The sequence below is a fragment of the Chiloscyllium plagiosum genome, unplaced genomic scaffold, assembly GCF_037043375.1.
Source record: "Chiloscyllium plagiosum isolate Xiang-an unplaced genomic scaffold, Cpla_swu_hap1 HiC_scaffold_6, whole genome shotgun sequence".
NCBI lineage: Eukaryota > Metazoa > Chordata > Chondrichthyes > Orectolobiformes > Hemiscylliidae > Chiloscyllium > Chiloscyllium plagiosum.
Genome location: NW_028270144.1, coordinates 72,660,129 through 72,683,707, shown reverse-complemented (window position 1 = coordinate 72,683,707; position 23,579 = coordinate 72,660,129). Strand labels below are relative to the sequence as shown.

General features: G+C 39.5%; 1 protein-coding gene across 2 annotated transcripts in view; it reads left to right on the top strand.

The window, feature by feature from the left end:
- Nucleotides 1-23,363, top strand: part of slc67a2 (solute carrier family 67 member 2) — a 29,846-nt gene extending 6,483 nt beyond the window's left edge. Inside the window, exons 2-7 of one of the 2 annotated variants that reach the window (XM_043691736.2) lie at nucleotides 2,406-2,493; nucleotides 6,844-6,887; nucleotides 7,677-7,811; nucleotides 18,491-18,620; nucleotides 20,359-20,568; nucleotides 22,427-23,363. In XM_043691736.2, coding sequence (XP_043547671.2) covers nucleotides 2,406-2,493; nucleotides 6,844-6,887; nucleotides 7,677-7,811; nucleotides 18,491-18,620; nucleotides 20,359-20,568; nucleotides 22,427-23,241 — 1,422 coding nt within the window. In that variant the 3' untranslated portion in view covers nucleotides 23,242-23,363. The remainder of the gene's footprint in view (nucleotides 1-2,405; nucleotides 2,494-6,843; nucleotides 6,888-7,676; nucleotides 7,812-18,490; nucleotides 18,621-20,358; nucleotides 20,569-22,426) is intronic. The other variant, XM_043691738.2, reaches the window with a different exon arrangement.
- The last annotated feature ends 216 nt before the right edge of the window (nucleotides 23,364-23,579 follow it).

Genomic DNA, 23,579 nt, shown 5'->3' with positions numbered 1-23,579 from the left:
AAACATATTCCCACCAATCGTAATGGCTGAGTCTTATTCTACTTTGGTACAACTGGAGCAAAACAAAAGCTTCTCAACGGCCAGTGCAGAGATCTGTGCAGCCTGAGACTACCACTGCTGAAGCCATTATGTAGGAGAGGTAGGAAAATGAGCTGTAACTTTTTGTAGTTGCACAATAGTATAGGTGTTAGAGAAAATTCAATTTGTTAAGTTTCCATTCTTTGGTAGAACTTTATTGAGTAGAATGGTGTAGTGGTAGAAGTGAAAGTGGGCAGTGGATGTGGTTTGTATACGGGTTCAGTACTGTAGCTAAGTGAAAGATATAGAATAAGGTCATATTTGGCAATCCAAGCTGACATGAGAGCAACCAGTACTGTAATGGAGTTGCTATCCTCCGCCTCCTTTTCCTCTTTTACCTCTCTTTTGGATTTATTCATAGTTGATGTGTACTCAATGCCTTGTTTTTTCTTCAGCTTCAGTCCACACTAATGCAGTGTTGAGCAGAGAGCAGCATGCCACAGTCATTTTAGAGGCCAGTAATAATGAGTTTTGAAGGTCATTTTCAGATCTGTACAAGCATGTGAAGATGTGAGCCCATCACCTGTTCAATGGCATATTTAGTTGTTATATGGCAAGTGTTGTAATGATTTGGGACCGCATTAGTCCTCATGGGTGTGATTAGGGGAACGGTGGTGTTGTGGTAATGTTAATGGACTAGTAATTTGGAGACCCTGTCAACACTCTGTGAGTCTAGGTACAAATCCCATCTTGGTACTTGTTGAAATTTATATCAGTTGATAACATCTGGAAATTTCAAAAGCAAGATCTCAGTAATGTTGATGATGAAACTATTCTAAATTGTCAATAAAAATTCTTTGGTTCACTAATATATTTCGGAAAGTAAATCTGCTAACCTCACCCGCGCTATATCTGGCTTGGTCTACCTGTAACTTGAGACCCACAACAATGTGGTTGACTCTTAACTATCCACTGAAATGGACTTGCAAGCCACTGAGTTCAAGGCTAGGTTGAAATGGCTAGCAGATGCTAAATTAAAAATTCTGAAGGGGTATCCTTTCATTCTTCACAGCCTCCCTTTGAAGCTGCTAGCCAGTCTGAAGAGGTCAGAAAGCTTGCGTTGCCTGAGGTTGAAATCCATGGAAATCTGCTTTATTCCTGTATTAACCTTTCCTTGTCATTACACACTAGTCGATGATGGTGTGGAAGCCCTTAAATTTGATAAATGTTCATAATTCATTTGGAGTTGCCACATATGTCCAATTTGATGACCTGAATTCATGCAGTGTGTCATCCTGATTGAGTGCATGTTTGTTCTGACTGTATCATCACACATGAATTTGGCTTAATTGTCAAATCTCACCAACATTTATCAATAGTCTACCTGATCTCTGTGAAACCAACTGGGAAATTCTGATATGTCCCTTGCAGTGCCCTAACCAAACAGTAACTGAACGATACAGCTCTAAGGGAATATCTGACATTCCAGTCAGTAATGTGAACAGTTCAGACTGTCTTTATTCTAATTCACTTTGAGTTCATGAAACGTTGCCAACCAGCTTTGGTCAGGTGATTCCTGTGGACATTTTAAGTTCGGGTTTTAAAAGGGGCCAAAATACTGTCAGTTCATGAAAGCTCGAGCTGGTAAATCAGCTGATAGAATTTAACATTTATTTTACATCATTCTGACCATGGGAAGTCACAGAAAGCCTGAGTGACTCGCAGTTGCACAATTAAATTTGAACATATGACCACTGTGAAACAATGAGCATTTAATTTTGTTTTATGGTCCTGCTTCACAACTACCTGATGAAGGAGCAGCACTCTGAAAGTTTGTGCTTCCAAATAAGCCTGAAGAACTATAACCTGGCATTGTGTGATTTTTAACATTTTTAAATTGGTATCCCAACTCTAAAAACAGGATTACACAAAATCTGCCAAATATTCCACAGTTAAAACCATGTTAACTTCCTCTTTCACAATTGAACTCACTTGCTGCCCAGTGTTCACATTCCCCACTATAAATAGATTCAAGGGATAACTGGATGTGTTTCTGTTGGAACAGACTAAGATGCAGGTTGACCCAATAAACGTATAACTGTCTTTTCTGGTGAGACTTGGGCACGCACAATTGCAATATGTAAGGAATTCCATTTGATTCCTTTATGGACACACTTTCTTTGGCTTGCTGGTTTTCAACATTTTTTGTCTGAAAGAAGATTTTTGTGAATGGCTCAAAACCAAATCCCATTCACCACCTTGGCCACAATGCTTAATAACTGGTTAACGTGATGCTGAATTCTTTACAATCTGCCTTGACTGTGTCTGTATTTGTCTTTATCAAGATACCACCTACTAATGTTATGAATTTTGTTTATATTTCTTAGGACTTGTTTGCTGTAAGTATGGTAGTTCCATTATTAAGTCGACACATCAAACTTCTTGGAGGAAGCTCAACAATAGCAGGACTAGTAGGTTGGTATTTTCTATTCAATTCCATCAGTGCATACAAATGTAAAGTATTCAGTTGATGATTATTAAGTTGAATTGTAGGGGTCAGTTAGCTCAGTTGGCTGGACGGCTGGTTTGTAATGCAGAGTGCGTTCCTGCATAGGCTGAGGTTACTAGAAGGAATCTTTCTCAATCTCATCCCTTGCTTGAGGTGTGATGACCCTCAGACGAAGCCACCACCACTCTAATGAGAGGGCAGCCCAATGGTCCAATAGGATGATGGCGATTTTACATTACAGAACAGAAAAGACCCTTAAACCCAGCGAATCTGGGCTAGGTCTTGTTATGCTGCATAAACTGATTATCCCTGGATTAATGAAGAGGACACTAATTACTTCAACAGTCCTGAGATTGGCCATGGCTCTTCCTGCTTTTCAGTGACATTGTATTTTTGAGTAGATCACTTATCAGTTCAGCACTGAGCTTAGTTGTGACACCCTTAAAATGATCAACTAAGAAACAATAGAATTCCTGCACTCAGAAATGAATATGAAGAAAATTTGAAAAAACAGAAGTTGTCAGTTCATATGCAGAAGATGGGATGGTGGGGTGGTGGTGGGGGTTGCGGAATGTAGGAGTAAATGATAGGTAGGGATAGAGCCCAAAGAGAGAGAGAGAGGAAAGGGTAATATGTGTTTGGTGGTGACATTTTCTTAGTTGCCATCAGTTCTGAAGAATGGTCATTAGACCCAAAACGTTAACTTTGATTTCTCTTCACCACCAGACACATATTCCCCTCCCCTCCCTTGGCCACCTTCCACAGGGACCATTCCCTCCGCGACACCCTGGTCCACTCTTCCTTCACTCCAGCGTGCCCCTGCGGCACCTTCTCCCGCAACTGTTGAATATGTAACACCTACCTATTTACTTCCTCCCACCTCATTATCCAAGGACCCAAACATACCTTCCAGGTGAAGCAGCACTTTATCTGCACTTCTCACAATCTCGCATCCGCTGCACTTAATGTGATCTCCTCTGCTTCGGGGAAATGAAGTGTAGAGTGGGTGACCACTTCACAGAACAATTACTTTCTGCCCGCAAAAACGACCCTGAGCATCCAGTTGCATGCCAATTCAACACACTGCTGTGTTTCCTGGCCAACATCTCTGTCTCAGGTTTGTTGCAATGTCCAGTAAAGCTCAGTGTAAGCTGGAAGAACAGCACCTCATTTTGCACTTGGGAACCCTGCAGCCTCTGGACTCAATATCGAGTTGAATAATTTTAGGTCCTGAACTCTCCATGTCCTTGCCCCTAATGCCACACACCAGACCTTGTTATCACATAGTCTGCCATTACACTCCACTTATTGTTAGGCACTGACAGTCTCCATTAACAGCTATACACCCTCCCAACCAGATTGTTATTGACTCCTTTGTCTGTCCAACTGTTCTTCTTTCTCTCTGTGCTCTATCCCTACCTATTGTTTAGCCCCTCACCCTATCTTCTGCATAAAAACCAACATTTTCCTAGCTACCATCAGTTCTGAGGAAGGGTCACTGGACTTGAAAGGTTAACTTTGATTTCTCTTCAAGGTGTTGTCAGGCCTGTTGAATTTTTGTAGCAACTTCTGTTTTTGTTTCTGATTTACAGCATTTGCAGTTCATTCAGTTTTTATTTTGCAAAGAAAATTTATTAGAAATATAACTGAACAGATCAACCGGCTTTGAAACCTGCTTTATTCACTGAACTATTTTGAGTATCTTATTTGCAGAGAGAGTAGATTTCCAGCTAGTAACTTACTTATTGCTTTTTATTCAGATGGTTGTAATAGTCTTAAGTTCAGGTAATATTTTTGTTACTTTGATTTTAGAGTTCTTGCACATTTCTTGGAATCAAGGTTGGTCAGCTGTATTTGAAATCTACTTTTGACTTGGTGATTTAACATTCTGTAGCAATGACAGCAGCTTTATGTTGGGAATTTTTCGCACCTATTTCCTGTTGATAACTCCAATTTCTTGTCCTCAGTGAGATAAAATTTCAAGTATCTGAAATTCAGCTTCATTTTTCCTAAGCATTTGTTAATCCTGTGCTGGTGAGGCTTTTATTTCAGTTTTAAATATAAATTTTGGTTAAACTTTTTTTCTAGGAGTCATTGGGCCTGCTTTTTAATTCTGAATAAATAAATGTGTTCTGAGTAAGTTAAAATCAGGTCTGAGGTGACTGCACAGAAAATTATTTTCTTCGGACTGTCTTTTCTGTAGAAATTTGTAACGTGCAACCTTTGTATATTTTGATCAGTCATTGATGGGTGTTCACCTAGAGAACTAGAATGTACAGAGAGTATTTGGTCCTAATCTCTACTAAAATTAAAGAGCATCTATAATTTTTCCCTTGACTAATTTTAGTCCGATTAGCTTGTTCATATGTAAGATATAATCATGATATTGATTGCTTTTAAGCTACTGTTAATGACTGTGATTTTTGTGGGGAAAAAAAGAGGGGCTGTAGTTTAAACCCAAATTTGACAGTTAAAATAATGGATGTTTGCAACTCTCATATTTGAATACCTGCAAGTAATCTAATTGCCGAAGTGGAACTTAATTAGCGCAGGTAAATTCAGCAATTAATTTCCTTAGAAGATATATAAGTAGAATTTCATTGAAGGGCTCCAATTGCACACTAATAGTGTCCCCACCTTCAAGTCCCAACTGTTCCAAAGGTATACAGTGCACTATCTGAGCAGGTTGATTAGAAAATATCTGAAATTCCATTGAGTGAGGGTCTCATGGTAAAATGGTACTGTCTCTACCTGTAGGCCTGAAGATCCAGCTTCAAGACCTATCTGCCCCAGATAAGTGTATAACAGATTGATAAAAATAGCTATAATTTAACTGACCTTCTAAATTAAATAATTTTTAACCAGGGTTACAGAGGACTCAACAGTAGCTTAATGGATGCAAGAAAAATTGAATGGCTGATCGAATGGTTTAATTCTGTGCTGCTCCTACACCTTATGGTCTACGAATATATTTTGTTTAATTCATTCACAAGATGAGAACATCATGGCCCTTCCCTAATTGCCTGGAGGGCAGCTAAGATTCAACTACATTGCTGTAGGTCTGGAGTCAGATGGAGTCCAGTCCAGTTGAGAACGGCTGTTAGGAGTCATAGAGATGTACAGCACAGAAACCCTTCGGTCCAACTCATCCATGCCGACCAGATATCCCAACCTAATCTAGTCCCATTTGCTAGCACCTGGCCCATATCCCTCTCAACCCTTCCTATTCATATACCCATCCAGATGCCTTTTAAATACTGTAACCTATTTAACAGCCTCCACCACTTCCTCTGGCAGCTCATTCCATACACGCACTACCCTCTGCGTGAAAAGGTTGCCTCTTAGGTCCCTTTTATATTTTTCCCCTCTCACCCTAAACCTATGCCCTCTAGTTCTGGATTCCCCCACCCCAGGTAAAAGCCTTTGTCTGTTTATCCTATCCATGCCCCTCATGATTTTCTAAGCCTCGATAAGGTCACTCCTCAGCCTTTGATGCTCCCCTTCCCGAAAGGAAATCAGTGAACCAGCTGGACTCATCTGACAATCAGCAATGGATTCATAGTCATCACTAGACTCTGAATTCCAAAGTTTTATTGAACTCAAATTCCACCATCTGCCATGGTGGGATTTGAAGTCAGCTCCCCAAAACATTACCTGCGTCTCTGCATTAACAGTCCAGTGATAACCCTACAAGTAAGGGCTTATAGGTCAAGAGGAGCAGGAGTGCCTCCTCCAGGTCTTGAAGCTATCCTCAAAATTTCCCTGTGTTCCAAACCAAAGTCAACTCCCCCCATCAATCCCAGCGTTCCATGATCTGACCAATATCTGATCCCTGTGACCCCCATCTAATCATAAATGTTCTGACTTCCATGTGCTCCTAATCTTTCTGAAATAACTCCACAGAGGCCAGTATCCCACCAACAAGTCACCCTTTATTTCCATGTGGAAACCCTGACTGGTGTAGCCTCTTCAGAGCCAGCTCTCAGAGTAAACAGAACCTTTGACACACCTGTTTATATGTATCAGCCAGGGCTCCCTGATTGGGACAGATTAACTACCCCAATCAGGGAGCTCACATTCTATGAGGTCTAGCTGGCTGACCTCATTACAATTACTGCATTCCAACCCCTTAAATTGGTTGGGAAATCATTTCAAAAAGATAGTGTCAGGTCCCACTTCTAGCTGCAACAGGACCTCAACTTCCCAGCGCCCTTATCCCCAGTTCCCACTTTCCTAACTCACAGTCGTTAGGGTTTGATAATAGCTGTCAACAGCCAAGATTGCTTTAAACCTAAGTGGGTGCATTTTTATTACAGGTTCTGTATATGGACTGCTGCAACTCTTTTCCAGTACTGTAATTGTAAGTATCACATCTCAGTTATTTTAAAATAGTTTTGAGCATTTTAGAGAATTTTAACAACGTTGCCTTTTTTACTTTCTCAGTCAAACAAAACTTTTCCTGCAAAAGTGATTTTATTGTTCATTAAGTCAAATGTCTTCTTACTATTGCCGATAGTAAGAAGGTTGTAACCAGGTTCCTATACAATTGAAGTAAGAGTTTGGTAGTTGTGTCCTCAAATCCTCTAATGATGAAGGCCAACATACCATTGGTATAATTGCCTGCTGCACCTGCATGTTCACTTTCAGTGACATTGGTGGGAAAGTATCCATGTCACTTCATACATCTACATTTTAAAAAAAATCTCTTAGCATTTAACAAGTATCCTGCACATCTCTTCTCCCTTCCAAAGTGGAAAACCTCACGTTTTCCCACATATTCCATCTGCCATCTTCGTGCCCACACCCATTATTGTCTGTCAGATCCCCTTGAAGCCATTCTGCATCTTCTTTGCACGAGACATTTCCAGCTAGTTTTGTGCCATGTGCAAACTTGAAAATGGTACATTTGGTTGCAAATCATTGATATGTGTTATGGAGAGCTGCGGCCGAAATATTGATCCTCTCAATACACCACTAGACACAACCTGCCATATGCGACAATAATTCATTTGTTCTTACTCTTGTTTTCTGTCTGTTAGTCGAACATTAATCCACACCTCCTATTTCACTTAATTTTGCTAAACAACCTCATGTAGGGGCCCTTGTCAAAAGCATTTTAAAAATCTAAGTCTCCTCCAATTGTCCCCAGTTTCATAGATACCTGTATCCAGCAATTCCGTTCATTGCATATGATATGAAGAAAAGTCTGGAGGCACTGTATGCTACAAAGGGTATGGAGTCCGACAACATTCCCACAAAGATACTGAAGACATGCTCTTGTAAGGTTGTGAATGGTTTTGAAAGCCCTTAATGTCTCAGCAAAAATAATTACATATTTATGTGGAAATATCAGTAGCCTATTTCAGTGTTCATCCTCAGTTCAATCATGGGCCAACCTCGATGTGTAGAGATGACTGGTGAGAGTTAAAAGGAAACCTTGGCTGAATATAAACCTGTTGTTACAAGTTGAATGCTTTCCTGGTTGTTGCCAGATAGCCTGGCACAGTCCACAGTGTGACCTTGGCATAGTACTGCTCATTATTGCACAGTACCATGCTGCAGCCTCAGTATGGAAGTGTGTTTTGAACAACCCCTGCGTTGAATTAGGAAGCAGCATTCTCGTCACTAATTTATTTTTGATTTTTAACATTTTTATTCACAAGTAACAAAACATTGCTCAGCATACCAATGAATGAACCCATTAATATAAGCTTTGTATGAGCTTCTCAAGATACCATAGCAATGCATTGAAGCTTGAGTTGTAACTGTCACTTTTCTTAATATTTGAAAATGATGTTACTGATCATAATATATTATTTGTTTCAAGCAAATGAGAATCAAATCATAGCTTGGACTGTTGACATCTAGCAACAACAATTGGTACACCAATTATTCACATGTTAGTGCTGGCATCTCAGTCTTGTCACAATAAGGGAGAAGGGAATTTGTTTTGGTTATATTTCACACATATTTCAGTTAGCATATTTTCATCCAATACTTCATGGAGTTAGATTCTTCATTGAGTTTCTCGTAATAGCAACTGTGTTTACCAGAGCAAAACTGCAGCCTTTGAATTCCTTCAGGAAGAAATGCTTGTAATGAACATATTAATTCGTCAGGAATCTATAACACCACATGTTCCATCTCTTCATGGTGTGTCAGCGAGCAGCTGTTTGAAGCAATGTTTGAAATTTGTCCTGCTGAAATAAATCATTTGGTTCAATGTGACATGTATCTTTAAATAGAATAGAATTGATTTCCAATTGGGAATGAGAATAAAACTGGTGCAATGCTTCCAGCTAAAGTAACTGTAAATTTGGTGAAGAATTGCTTTCAAGATGCCAGGCGCTTAATGGAATTAATCTTGCACTATTCTATAAAAGAAGTATAGGAGCAGCAATAGGCCATTCAGTCTGTTGAGCTACCCAACCATTTAATATGATCATAGTTAAAAATCTACTTCAATTCCTTCTCTCACTTTGTTATATGTCTTTGCCACTGGTGTTTAGAGTTGTCAGTCTCTAAACATATTCAATGACTGATCTTGCACAGCTACCAAAGGTAGAGAACTCCAAAGATTAACAACTGAGTAAAAATGATTTTCTCCTCATCTTGGTCATAAGTGGCTTTCCACTTATTTTAAATTATCCTGGACTTTCCATACAGGGGTAACATATTATGGCATTTACTCTATCTATCCCTTTTAGCATTTTAAATGTTTCAATGAGATCGTCTCTCATTTTTCAAAATTCTAGAGAATGCAGACCCACTTACACTAATGCCTCTAAATAGGTCTCTTCAACTATTCCAGGAATAAGTCTGGTGAACGTTCATTATACTTGGCAATATTTTTTCTGTCGTAAGGAAACCAGGACTACTTACTATACTCTAAATGCAGTCTAACCAGGTTCCTATACAATTGAAGTAAGAGTTTGGTAGTTGTGTTCTCAAATCCTCTAGTGATGAAGGCCAACATACATTGGTATAATTGCCTGCTGCACCTGCATGTTCACTTTCAGTGACATTGGTGGGAAAGCATCCATGTCATTCCATACATCTACATTTTTAAAAAAATCTCCTAGCATTTAACAAGTATCCTGCACATCTCTTCTCCCTTCCAAAGTGGAAAACCTCACGTTTTCCCACATATTCCATCTGCCATCTTTGTGCCCAGACCTATTATTGTCTGTCAGATCCCCTTGAAGCCATTCTGCATCTTCTTTGCACGAGACATTTCCACCTAGTTTTGTGCCATGTGCAAACTTGAAAATGGTACATTTGGTTGCAAATCATTGATATGTGTTATGGAGAGCTGCGGCCGAAATATTGATCCTCTCAATACACCACTAGACACAACCTGCCATATGCGACAATAATTCATTTGTTCTTACTCTTGTTTTCTGTCTGTTAGTCGAACATTAATCCACACCTCTTATTTCACTTAATTTTGCTAAACAACCTCATGTAGGGGCCCTTGTCAAAAGCATTTTAAAAATCTAAGTCTCCTCCAATTGTCCCCAGTTTCATAGATACCTGTATCCAGCAATTCCGTTCATTGCATATGATATGAAGAAAAGTCTGGAGGCACTGTGTGCTACAAAGGGTATGGAGTCCGACAACATTCCCACAAAGATACTGAAGACATGCTCCAGAACCTACCACATCACTCGCCAAGCTGTTCCAATACCCAACAATGTTGAAAACTGCCACGATATGTCCTATTCACAATAAAGCAGGACAAATCTAACCTGGTCAATTACCGCCTTATCAGTCTACTCTTGATTATCAGTAAAGTGATGGGAGGTGTAATCAACAATGCTATCAAGCTTCACTTGCTCAGCAATAGCCTGCTCATGATGCCTAGTTTGCGTTCTGCCAGGACCACTCAGCTTCTGTCATCATTACAGCCTTGGTTTAAACATGGACAAAAAGTGCATTTCATGATAAGCTTAGTTACACTTAAATAAAAACAAAATACAGAAATCTCAGCGGTTTATATTTCCTCCGATCTGATTTTTAATCACTATTGAACTTTCTTGGTTACGTTTTTAGATTTACAACAGTTTATGTTTGCGATATGGCATCGGCAACTATATTTTTTTTCCCAGACACATACAATTTTTATGTTAAATTGCTGCAAATCTAAACTCCGTCTGAGCCACCGTGGAGTCTTATCTTTAATGCGTTCCACAAATCTCGATGGATCATAGTCCGTAAAAACAATCAACCTTTGCCTGCATGCTTCTAGAATCAACTCATAGAATAGCCCTGTTCATCTCATGATAATCCCTCGAATATTCCTTTGACAGGGATGCATCAATCTTTTGTGCTTTACCAGTTAATTTATTTTGCATGGACATGTTCTGATCTGCTTTTGGCCACCTCATTTGTGTTGCTATCTTCTCAAATGGCATGAAAAATGCTTCCATATCTTTCTCTTTGAATTTTGGCAAAACTTGCACAACTCTAAACGTTTGCTGTCTGAACTGTGGATTATGACTTGAATTATCGTATTCCAGGTTTTCCCAAAAGCTCTGGCTTATCTTGCAGAAGTTGCAGAGATTTTAATTTAAATTCTCATTCCCTCTCCTTCACTTTTTCTGTCTTTTGTGTCCAATTGTGTCATTCCCATTTGCCTGAACTGCAACTCTTAGGATCAGAAGTAGGATATTCAGTCCTCAAAGCTGTTTGGCTATTCAAGGAGATCATAGCAGATCTGTGATCCAACTCCATCTACCTGCCTTTGGCCCATATCCGTTAATACTTTGCTAAACAATAATGTATCAATCACAGATTGAAAACTAACAACTGATCCTGCATCCGTTGTTGTTTGTGGAAGAGTGTTCCCAATATCTACCACCCTTTGTGTGTAGAAAGCTTCTTAACATATCTCTTGAACGGTTTGACCCTAATTCTTAGACAGTGCCCCTCGGTTCTAGAATTCCTAACCCAGTGGAAATAGTTTATTTTTAACTACACTGTCTTTTCCCATTAATATCTTGAAAACTTTGATCATATCACGCCCTAATCTTCTAAATTCAGAGAACTCCAGGTTCACCAATGCATCCAATGTACTCCCGGTACTACTTGCCCCCTCTATTTCCACTAAATTCAACGATTTCATTTCTAAATCTATAATGTTTGCCTTCTTAGTTTGCTCTAGCAACTTTATTTCCAATCTGCTGGCTAAAATCTGCTAATTTAGCTTTAGCCTACCCTGTAATTGTACCAGGAAAACATCTGACAAGTTCAAAAACCTTAAAAGGATTATTTTTAAATCTGAGTACAAACCTCATATCTGATTACCCAGTCCAAGTACCAAAGTCCAATTTCAGACCTACCTTGTCAAGATCCAGGACTTGAGCCCATGATTATGTTACAAAATAGAGACAGACACCCAAATCAAATCAACCCTTCTACGTCTGTATTTGCAACACAATAGAATTAAAACTTTTGAAGACCCTCAATAGTTACTCCAGTGGTTTCTAACCAGACTTTTGAATAACCAACCTCAGACTTTGCCAATAATTAATTCCAGACTCCAGTTTTGAATATTACACAAAAATTAACAATATATTAAATTATATAATACCTTTAGCTGAGAAAACATTAAACAAAACAGGAACCTAATTAATATCTATGTGTTAAATCAGGAACATTTGTTTTCAGTCCTCACTCACATAAAAGACAGACAGATGAGCAAACCCAGTTAAGGACAAATTAAAGAGAATAACTGAACTGGCCAGATTACTGAAATGTGTTTCGTGATGTGGACTCCTTTTTTTCAGATGTCAATCAGGTTACCTTTTCCTTTTGCACAGGTAAACTTAGTGTATACTTCTAAAGATATATAAAGGTATATTTCTAACTGAGTTTTCACCCCTTGAGCTTCCAAAAAGTGGTAAGGGAGCTTAGGCAGGGAGCTTTTAAAATCTTCATGCTATGTTATCAGCGGTCAAACTCTTGTCCTCAGTTCCAAACAAACTCCAACTCTGCCCCTCTCCCTGCTAGACTGACTATCTTTTCCCGTAGCCACAATTACCATTTAATATCTGCCATCTGTTTGAATGTATGGTCTCTCCCAGACTTGTTGAAACCAATTCCCAGGTACTGGCCTTGTTAATAGCCAACTTACGCTATCTGTTTAAATGCATTGCTCTTCCCATTTCTGTCGGAACCCTTTTAATCAAGAATCAGCCTGCAATTAACTTCCAGACCTGGCCTCACAAACAAGCCAAAACTTGTTTGGTCTGTTGTTTTCCTTTTAGCACAAGCTGTTTCCCAAAGTCCAAAGCTTATCTTCAGCTCACAAATCCAAGTTCACAGCTCCAAACTAAATTGATAAATGAATAAAAATTTTAAAACCCAGCAATGGCTCAATTATGTGGACTACAACCTTTTGTTGATCACCTTTCTCTGAGAATGTCCTGTGGATGCTTTGTGACATTTTTCACCCTGGAAACCAGCGCAGTAACATACCATCTTGGAGTCATTGTTACTGCCACAGAAATGCCTGTCTGATCCCCTGACTATTGCATCGTCTCTCACTATTGTTTGTAAACCACTCCAGTCCTTCAGATTGGATGAATCTTAGCCTTAACCTTTTCAGAATTAAAAGTTCCTACTGAAAAATCCAAGCCAGTGGACTAAAGAGTAGAAAAGTTACAAGTTTGCTGACGATACCACCATAGTACGCCAGACCTTAAACAAAGACGGGAAAGGGATAGAGCACTTTGGTCGCATGGTGTAAAGGCAACAATCTCTCCATCAACGTCAGCAAAACAAAGGATCTGATTATTGACTTCAGGAAGTGGAGTGGAGGGAAACCCTTGTCTGTATCAATGGAGCTGATGTGGAGATGGTCAAGAGCGTCAAGTTCTTAGGAGTAACGATCACCAACAGTCTGTCCTGATCCATCCATGTTATCACTCAAGTTAAAAAAACACACCAACGCCTCTACTTCCCTAGAAAGCTAAGGAAATTCGGCATTACCAAAATGACACTTACCGATTTTTATAGATGCACCATTGTCCGGATGCATCGCAACTTGGTATGGCAACTGCTGTGCATAAGAAAGCAAGAAATTATGGAGAGTGGTGAACACAACCCAAATTCATCGTGCAAGTCAGGCTTCCACCTATTGACCTATTCTATGCTTCTCACTGCTTTGGAAAAGGAGCCAATGCAATGAAAGATCCCGCCACCCTCCTCCATCAGACAGAAGATAGAAAAGTTGCAAATACATACCATCAAATTCCAGAACAGCTTCTTCCTGCTGTTATCAGACTTTGAACAGACCTCTCAAATATTAAAGTTGACTTATCTCTGCAACTTCTCTGTAGCTGTAACACTGTTATCTGCATTCTGTTCTGTTACTCTGATATGCTTATGTAAGATATGATCTGCCTGAATAGCATACTAACAGCACATTTCACTGTATCTCAGTACTTGTGATATCCATAAATCAATTCAAAATCAGAATTTGATTGATTCTCAGCCCATCAGAGAGTAAACATTGCCAGGCTTGAAGCCTCTGATAGGCCATTTTTCCAGAGTTAACATGGTGGGGATGAGGGTGGAGCGAAGGGGTTGTTCATTCAGTCCTGTTACCACGTATTTGCAGTTTTTAATTACTTAAACTCTGCTGAGGCTTGTGAATGGAGCCTGGCAAGGGTTTTCCAGTCTTCCTTCTGGTTCACTGCAGGCAAGATGGAAGTGGTGATTCAGATGTGTTTAGTTGCCGACTAGTAAACTCTCAACACAAAGTTCTGGGCAAAACTGCAGTCAGAACACCATGGGGATAAAAGCAGCTGTGAGCAGTCTTGTCAAGGGGCTCTCCCCCCTACATCTTCCACTCCTCCACATTCCCTCACACCCCCAAATCCCCTATGATATCCTGATTACTGTTTTACTGATGTTGATGTTCCATGGAAGATAAGTCTGTATGTTGTAAAGTTTTGAGCACTATGCTGACTCTTTGGTCATGTTTTGTCTTTTATTGAGCCATGAAGTGGCACAGTAGCTCAGTGATTTCCACTGCTGCCTAATAGTGTTATGGAACTGGGTTTGATTCCACCCTGAGGCAACTGTCCGTGTGGTGTTTGTGACCCTGTCTGCATGTGTTTCCTCTGGGTGCTGTGGTTTCCTTCCACAGTGCAAAGACATGCAGGTTAGGTGGATTGGCCATGCTTGGTTGCCCATAGTGTCTAGGAATGACTAGGCTAGGTGGATTAGCCATGGTAAATGCAGAGTTACAGGGATAGGATAGGGGGGTGGATCTAGGTGGGTTGCTTGTCGGAAGATCAGTATAGACTTGATTGGCTGAATGGCCTGCTTCCACACTTTAGGTATTCTATGACTCTATGATTCTAGGGATTCCTTCTAATAACTATATGGTCAGAAAGGAGTTGAAATCTCAGGGCATCAGATGGATCATGGGGATAGAATCCTCCTACTAAATACCACTTACTGCACCTCAGCTATTTCCTGATATCACATGGAGTGAATCGCATTGGTTTAAGTCAGGCATCCTTGATGCCAGGGACCTCAGGTTGAGGCCAGGATGAATTGTTCATTCAGTATTTATGGTTGAAGATGGATGCAATTACTTTGGATCACTGGTAGGTCTGGTCATGGGCAAAGTAACCCTTTAATGCAGCGTTGCCTCTATTTTACTTCTGAGTTCTGACCATTGTCAGGATAAGGTGTTGGGATTCCCCGTGTGTAAACATAAAAAACAGATTTTGTATTCACTGTGACAGTGTGGTGTAGTATTTTCAGTCTGCCCAAGCTTTTAAACAATTTTGGAGATTTGAATCAAGACACTGTTTTAGTTTCTTTCTTCAATGTTTTCTTTTATTTCTGCTTTTGTTGGTTTTTCTTAAATTCTGGTATTTTGTATCTAAGATGGCACTGGAGAATGGTGCAAAATTAAAAATCATACAACATCAGGTTATAGTCCAACAGGTTTATTTGGAAGCACTAGCTTTCTGAGTGCTGCTCCTTCATCAGGTGGTTGTGACAACCACTTGATGCGTTCTGAAAGCTAGTGCTTGCAAATAAACCTGTTGGACTATAACCTGGTGTTGTGTGATTTTTAATTTTATACATCCCAGTCCAACACCAGCATTTCTAAATCTGGAGAATGGTAACTTTTCATTGTACTCCTGTATTCTTGTACATGAGTACACATGATGATAAATCTGATTCTAATTCTAACTTTGTAAATAAGTTTCAGATCCATTCAAGGCTTTATGCTAAATGATGAATGTTCTTGGTTCTGGATTACATATAGTATTTCAAAGCCCCTGTACCAAACCCCAAATATTTGCTGCTTTCAGGCCTTTAATCTTATCTCATTTGGAGCTTTAGCTGAATTAATGAAGGTTACAGTCTAATTTGATCAAGCCATTCTTTCTCATCCTGGTGTACAGAAATTACTAGGGTATTCATTGATCTCTATATTAATTCTGTAGTATCTATTATGTTTTTTCTTAGTTTCTCCAAGGAAGGTAATTTCTTCATTTGCTGGTTCTTTGATTTCTTGGATGATGACCTTTGGTGGCTTTTGCCTCTGCTTTTGAGGATAAAAGTTCCTTGGAGTGACCTATTGATTTAAAATTGTTGACTTTTCCACAAGCATGACAGCCTGTGATATAGGCAGTAAGCTCTTTGAGCTGCTGGAACCTTTTTCCAACTGTAGTGGCAACATGACAAGCTGATATCTGGCATGCTCTCTTGATGCTTCCCTGGGTGCTATTGAGGCACACTTTCATTTTTGCAGCCAGTGTACTGAATAGACTAAAACGCTTCTTCCAATCTATTTGGAGTCCAAAGGATTCAATGCTTTTTAAGACTTGTAGATCTCAGCCTGTCTCAACAACTGACATTAAGCCTTCTTAGAGTATAGGAAGTCCAGGAGAGTTTCACCAAAAACTCTGACCACTATGTTGTCCCTGATCAAGTTGTCTTTTAGCATTCTGTAATTGTAATAACTGCCAAATAGTAGAGATCATAATGAAGTAGTTAATGTCTTCCCTAGAGATTAGCCTACTCCTGTTTACAAACTAAACAATCAAAAACACCATTTAGGCTCCCATAGGTCTCCTTATCTTGCCCACAATGCTGCCCATTGCATGCAACAATATACTGACCTAATCTTTTGATTTTTTGCTATTTCAATGATACATAAATGACTTTCTCCAACTTTATCATTTTTGTTTTACTTGTGTTACGCAATGTTTTCAAACGGTTTTGGAAGTGGCAAGGTTGAATCCACCTTGAACTGAATTTTCTTTTTGTGTACCTCCTTTGCTAGTCACTAGATGGTGACTGTTTTCTAAGGTTTTCCCTGTGTGTTTGTCAGGAGCTTGCCGTGGGGTTTCACTTGCTGTCCTGACTGTGCTGCCCTCTGCTCCTTAATGAGAACAGTGTTTGCCTAACTACTGTGCTGAGACTCCTCATGAAATTGAATACCTCCATCCCATTTCCTGTTACCCTTTATTCGCCTAAGAGAACACTTCCAACTTCATTAATCCATCTATGTAATGGAAGTTTCTCATTTCTTGGACTGTTCTCATGAACTTTTATTGTACCTTTTCTATTCCCTTCACACCCTTCCCAAGGTGTGGTACCCAGAACTGAATGCGAACTTAAGTTGAGGCTGAACCATTGTTTTGTTCAGGTTTAGCATAACTTTATCTTGATTCAAACTTTAAATTATCTCACTGTATATAGAGGCCATAAATGGCAGACTCCAATTTTGTATCTTTTGTTTAAAAAGTGCTGTAATCTGTGTCTGTGTTGTGTGCAACCTAATGTACAATCTAATGCTTGCTCTATATGCGATGGAATTAATCATTGATATGGCTTTTTATATTTTTAAAATTAAATTGGCAAACAAAATAGAGCTGCAACTTTATTCATTCAAGGGATGAAGGCATCGCTGCCTTGGCCAGCATTTATTGCCGATCCCAGATTGTCCAGAGGACAGTTAAGAGTCAACCGCATTGCTTACAACCAGGCAAAACGTTTCTACTGATGCTAAAATTATGATAGAATTACCAACTGCTGTTTTTGATAAATAATTTTTGAAGATATTTATCTTGTTTATTTTTCCATTTCAGTGTTTAAAAGCACAGCTATGCCGCATTCAGATAATGTAAACCCTCAGTGAACCAGCAGAGGGCTCCAATTATCTAGATTTGACCTACCATTGTCTTCTGTCAAATGGAACAATAATCTTTATAATTGTATTCGAGAAGTGAAGCCAAATTGCTGAAAGGAGTATTTTGGATACCATTTGTTAACATTGTCAGCTAAGAAATTTGAAGAACAATAATTTTGTTGTTTCTATTTAATGCCCCAATTAAATGCTGCCATCCATGATGACAGGAAGAACTCTTTTCTTAATTTATCGACTCATGGGGTCTGGGCATCATTGGCTAGGCAACATCCTAGTGCCTATCCCAATTACTCTTGAGAAGGTGGTGGTGACCTTCATTCTAGAACTAATGCAGTCGCTGTGGTGTTAGGAATGGATTTCCAGAACTTTGATCCAATGACAGTGAATGAACGGCGATACGGTTTCAAGCCAGGGTGTATGGTGGTGTTTCCCATTCATTTGCTGCGCTGTGTCCTTCTAGGTGGCAGATGCCACAGGTTTGAAAGGTGCTGTTTAAGGAGTGTTGGTGAATTGTTGCAGTGCATCGTGTGGATGTTATACAGTGCTGCCATTATGCGTTGGTAGTGGAAGATGATTAGATTCTGTCTTAGGGATATGTCACTGACTGGCATTTGTGTGCATGAACTCTTATTAGTGAAATAGCCACGTGGTGATTTTTGCAACCAATCCCAGGGGTAGGATTCTTGACTGTGTAAAGCCACATACAAAGTCCGGATATCATCATGGTTAAAGTATAAGATCATAATAAAAATTACAAAGTTACTTTTTTTTTAATCTAGGGTTCTTGGAGCGATGTTATCGGAAGATGGAATGTATTATTAATTACAATCATACTTAGTGGATTTAGCTACGGTCTACTTGGCATCTCTAGTAGCATCCCATTGCTAATACTGGCAAGGATTGCCACTGGTAAGCATGTAACCTGAATAGTCTTTTGACAGGTTTGAAAATACATTTGACTTGATAAGCTGTATGTGAGTCTCACTACCTTGTGGGTGAGGTGAAAAGTAGTTTTGAACTGCCTGTTTCTGGAAAGATTTTAATCTTTTTAATGTCATATTTGTGGTGCCTTGTGGTAAAGATGTGACTTGGTTTCAATTAGACATTGTACATCTATTTTAAACATTGCACATTGCTTGTGATTTTTCTGTTGATGTCAATTTTGTTCATCTGCAACCAGTGAGTTGAAGTTAGATAGTCTTGTTTACAAGGTGAAAATTACTGGTACTTTTGGGATAAAAATTCTGAAGCTTAATTACCAATGAATAGTTTTGAAGTATAGTCACTTATAATTTAAGCTAATTTGCCCACAGCAAGCTATGATGCCCAGAGCTATACACAGGACTCCATATGTGGTCTGACAAGTGATTTATATAGCTATAGCAAAACTTCCCCTTTTTTTTCCCCTGGATATTTATAAAGGATAGGATTCCATTTGGTTTTATCATTGTTTTTGTACTTCTACATTTTAATGGTGTGTGTTCGTGGACCCTGACATACCTTTGGTCTTCCATTGTTTTTACCATTTTATTAACATTTGGATTTCCTAATACTCTCAGAGAAAAAGGTGAGATACTTGCCAAGCCCCTGACTTGTGCTAAATGCAGGTAATTGATTTGGTTTGCCCTGCTTTTTGATTTGTGGGCCAAGACATAGCTGATGACTTTCCACTTTGTCAGATAGCCACCGGTATTGTTAGCTGTGCTGGAATAGCATGATGTCATATTGAGTCAATGGAATTGATTGAAAGCAGGTAAAGTTGTCATAATGCCAGAGGAGAAAGATGACAAATAGATAATTATTTAACCTGAGGTTCACTACGCCTCAGATGAGAGGCGAGATTGAGAAGTGGGACCTTTATTGGCAACTTCAGCTGGTGCAAAAATTGAACCTGTGCTGTTGGCATCACTCTGCGTCACAAACGGCCATCCAGATAACTGAGCTAACCATTTCTAAACCAAAAGCAAGGTAATGCTTTTCAGTATTTGCTCTGTCAGATTATAAAATTCTTACAAAACAAGAAAGTCTCATTATCCGTCCAGGAGGAACTCCAGTCACCTGCTCTCTGACACTTTTAAAAATGTGACTCCAGGAAGGCTGACAAGTCAATCATTAAATCCCTTCATACACACAGACCAAAGCCCATATGCCACTTGTTCAAAATCCAAACTCTGAAATAAATTAAATTAGTATATATAAATCATCACAATGTCCTCTTGATCTGGAATCTTATTGTTTCAGAAAACTGAGTTGATAGTGTCTGACCTTATTAGAACCACTGTGTCTGTTAAACATGTAAAAGCTAATATATAATAACCTAGATACAGTTATTTGTTGTCCTTCCTTTCTTCAGTTTGAGATATCTGTATTTAATTTTGCTTTGTGTTCAAAATGCATGAAAGGAGTAATGAAAGTGATTAATAATTACAAGAGTATTCACTGTGTCCTATGCATTATGGTGTGTGGTGTTATTTTGTTTGTGTTCCCAAGTCACACTCCACCCAGCACTGCTGCTGGATCTCAGGTAATGTGTTCAAGGCAAATCACAGCTGCTAGCGTTCCTAATTGAAATTATCAAGTGCAATTCTGTCCGTGCATTAATATCTCCTTAATCTCTTTAATTGATTTATTTGTTCTGTACTTTCAGGTATTTTCAAACATACTCAATCTATCCTGAAAGCTCTTCTGTCAGACCTGATTCCTGAACATGAACGCCCCAATGTGATGGGAAGGTTTAGTGCAGCTTCTAGTGTGGGCTTCATTCTGGGCCCTGTACTTAGTGGATATCTTGTTGAGCTGGATGGAGGCTTCTACACCACTTCCTTCATTTGCTGCTTCATTTTCTTTGTAAATGCAGGTGTGTCTCCTCTACAGAATATTGGTATGTTCATGAGTATGTGTAATTAAATATTATGAACCCAGCTGATGATAATACTGGACAACCCTGATCCAGAGTGAAAGCTGGCTTGACAAAGTTTTTTTTTCTTTGTATTTAACATAAAGGTCAATCACTGGACATATTCACAAGAGGCTTTCAATGCATGTTTTTACAAAAAGAACATCAAAGTTTGTTAAAACAAAAGAGAGTCAACCTATTTTACACTTGATGAGAACTATTAGAATAATCTAATTACAAATGTCAGAAAGAAGGATACATCCCTTTTCTCCTAATACCCTTAAAGACTTTCAAACCTCAATGAAGAGTAGCTCCTACCACCCCACTAAAGCTTCTTAGAGTCATAGAGATGTACAGCATGGAAACAGACCCTTCGGTCCAACCCGTCCATGCCGACCAGATATCCCAACCCAATCTAGTCCTACCTGCCAGCACCTGGCCCATATCCCTCCAAACCCTTCCTATTTATATGCCCATCCAAATGCCTCTTAAATGTTTTAATTGTACCAGCGTCCACCACATCCTCTGGCAGCTCATTCCATACACGTACCACCCTCTGCATGAAAACGTTGCCCCTTAGGTCTCTTTTATATCTTTCCCCTCTCACCCTAAACCTATGCCCTCTAGTTCTGGACTCCCCGATCCCAGGGAAAAGACTTTGCCTATTTATCCTATCCATGCCCCTCATAATTTTGTAAACCTCTATAAGGTCACCCCTCAGCCTCCAACGCTCCAGGGAAAACAGCCCCAGGCTGTTAAGCTTCTCCCTGTAGCTCAGATCCTCCAACTCTGGCAACATCATTGTAAATCTTTCTGAACCCTTTCAAGTTTTACAACATCTTTCCGATAGGAAGGAGACCAGAATTGCACACAATATTCCAACAGTGGCCTCACCAATGTCCTGTGCAGCCACAACATGACCTCCCAACTCCTGTATTCAATACTCTGACCAATAAAGGAAAGCATACCAAACGCCTTCTTCACTATCCTATCTACCTGCGACTCCACTTTCAAGGAGCTATGAACCTGGACTCCAACGTCTCTTTGTTCAGCAATAGTCCCTAGGACCTTACCATTAAGTGTATAAGTCCTGCTAAGATTTGCTTTCCCAAAATGCAGCACCTCACATTTATCTGAATTAAACTCCATCTGTCACTTCTCAGCCCATTGGCCCATCTGGTCCAGATCCTGTTGTAATCTGAGGTATTCTTGCTTAGCTGTAATCTGTTTTCTATCATCCAATTCATTTAAATATGATACATTTCCTATAATAATACCAATACAAACAGGATATATTGGTGTCAGTTTTCTAGTAGCTGAACAATATCAGATTTGAAACGATAAATCCTCTTTTATTATAAGGCTCAGCTCTATTAATCCAGCTTCTACATTGACTTCGAAGCAGTGTTTCGCTCAACCTACTCAAAGTCAGGATCCAGAACATTCTCAAAGCAACTATTGACAGACTGAAACCCCTCCCATAATAGCTTGCTTTGACTTCATCAATGTTTGACTCAGGGTAAGCTTGGAGCTGCCAAACCCTTATTGACTGCTTGGTTTGAGCCTTCCACCTTCTCGCCTAATCTGTTATCAGACTTTATTCTTGGAATCTCAGAGTTGTTACCTGCCTTAATCTTGCCTTGACCTGACCTTCCCATAATGTTCACTCCTTGTTCACCAGCTTGTGCTATGGTCCCTGTCACCATGAGGTACTTAGGGAATAATGTAGACATATACATTGTAGTTAAATACCATTATCAGAGATTGTATTGCATTGTGTGGTGTAGACTTTTTTTTAAACGATGTTTTATTATTATAGGTGTTGTCTGGAGGTTACCGTACAAAGCATGGCTGTATACTCCAATGAAAGAACTGCACTTAACAACAGAAGTGAATTGTGAGACCAAGTGCACTACTTCACAAAAGGAAAAAGTTAAAAATAGCACTACTGAACCAATGGTTACAACAACCAATGGAGTTACAAGACACAAAGCATCAAGTTCTGTCTGGAATCAGTGTATGTTGGTGGGAGAAAATATAAAAAGATTAATTTATTCTAATCTGTGGGATGTTTTCCTGGTAAGATTTCTTATGGCTCTAGCTAATCTTCTGTATTACAGCAATTTTTTTCTTGCTGTTGAAGAAAGATTTAACGTGCCACCCAGACTAATAGGATATCTCATCAGCTACGGTGGAATAATTGGAGCCCTATCAGGTTTGATAGCTGGTTCTGTCATCAGATTCTATCATCGCAAAATGATCTTACTGCTGTTACATTCAGGCATCCTCACATGCTGCATGATGGTGATGTACTCTGTTGCAGCTTCCATACAGGTAGTTGTACTGTGCTCAACTGTTTTAGGGTTTTCAACCACTATTGGCCGTGTGTGCATCACTGACATGGAACTGAGCCAAGGCGGGCAACAGGCTAGAGGGACGATGATAGGAGCTGGACAATCAGTCACTGCTATTGCACGTATACTTGCCCCATTGTTTTCTGGGATTGTTCAGGAATTCAGTGTGTGCGGTCCACCAAGACTTGGTGCTGCCTTAGCTTTAATGGCCATCCTCCTTATGGCATCGACACATTCAAAACTCAATAAACCCACAGAGGCTAAAGTGAAGTTACATTAAGGGATTGCAGAACATATCATGAAGTAATGTGACCTTTTTGAAAAAAACCGTCAAAAGATGTAATATTTCATTTACTTTATAAAATTGGATGATGTTTTTTATTCCTTGTTTTCCTTGGTATTAAAGCAAGGTGCATTCTACTTCCATTGATGCTGGTGTCTCTGCTACCTCTCGGGCAGGAGTTTTGATAGTGGACGTCAGCAAGCAGTGTTGCCATGATGGTGAGAACAGATTATCGCAATTAAAAACAAAGTGCTGGAGAAACTCAACAGGTCTGGCAGCATCTGTGGACAGAAAAACGGAGTCTCAAGTCCAACATGACTCTTCTTCAACCTGAC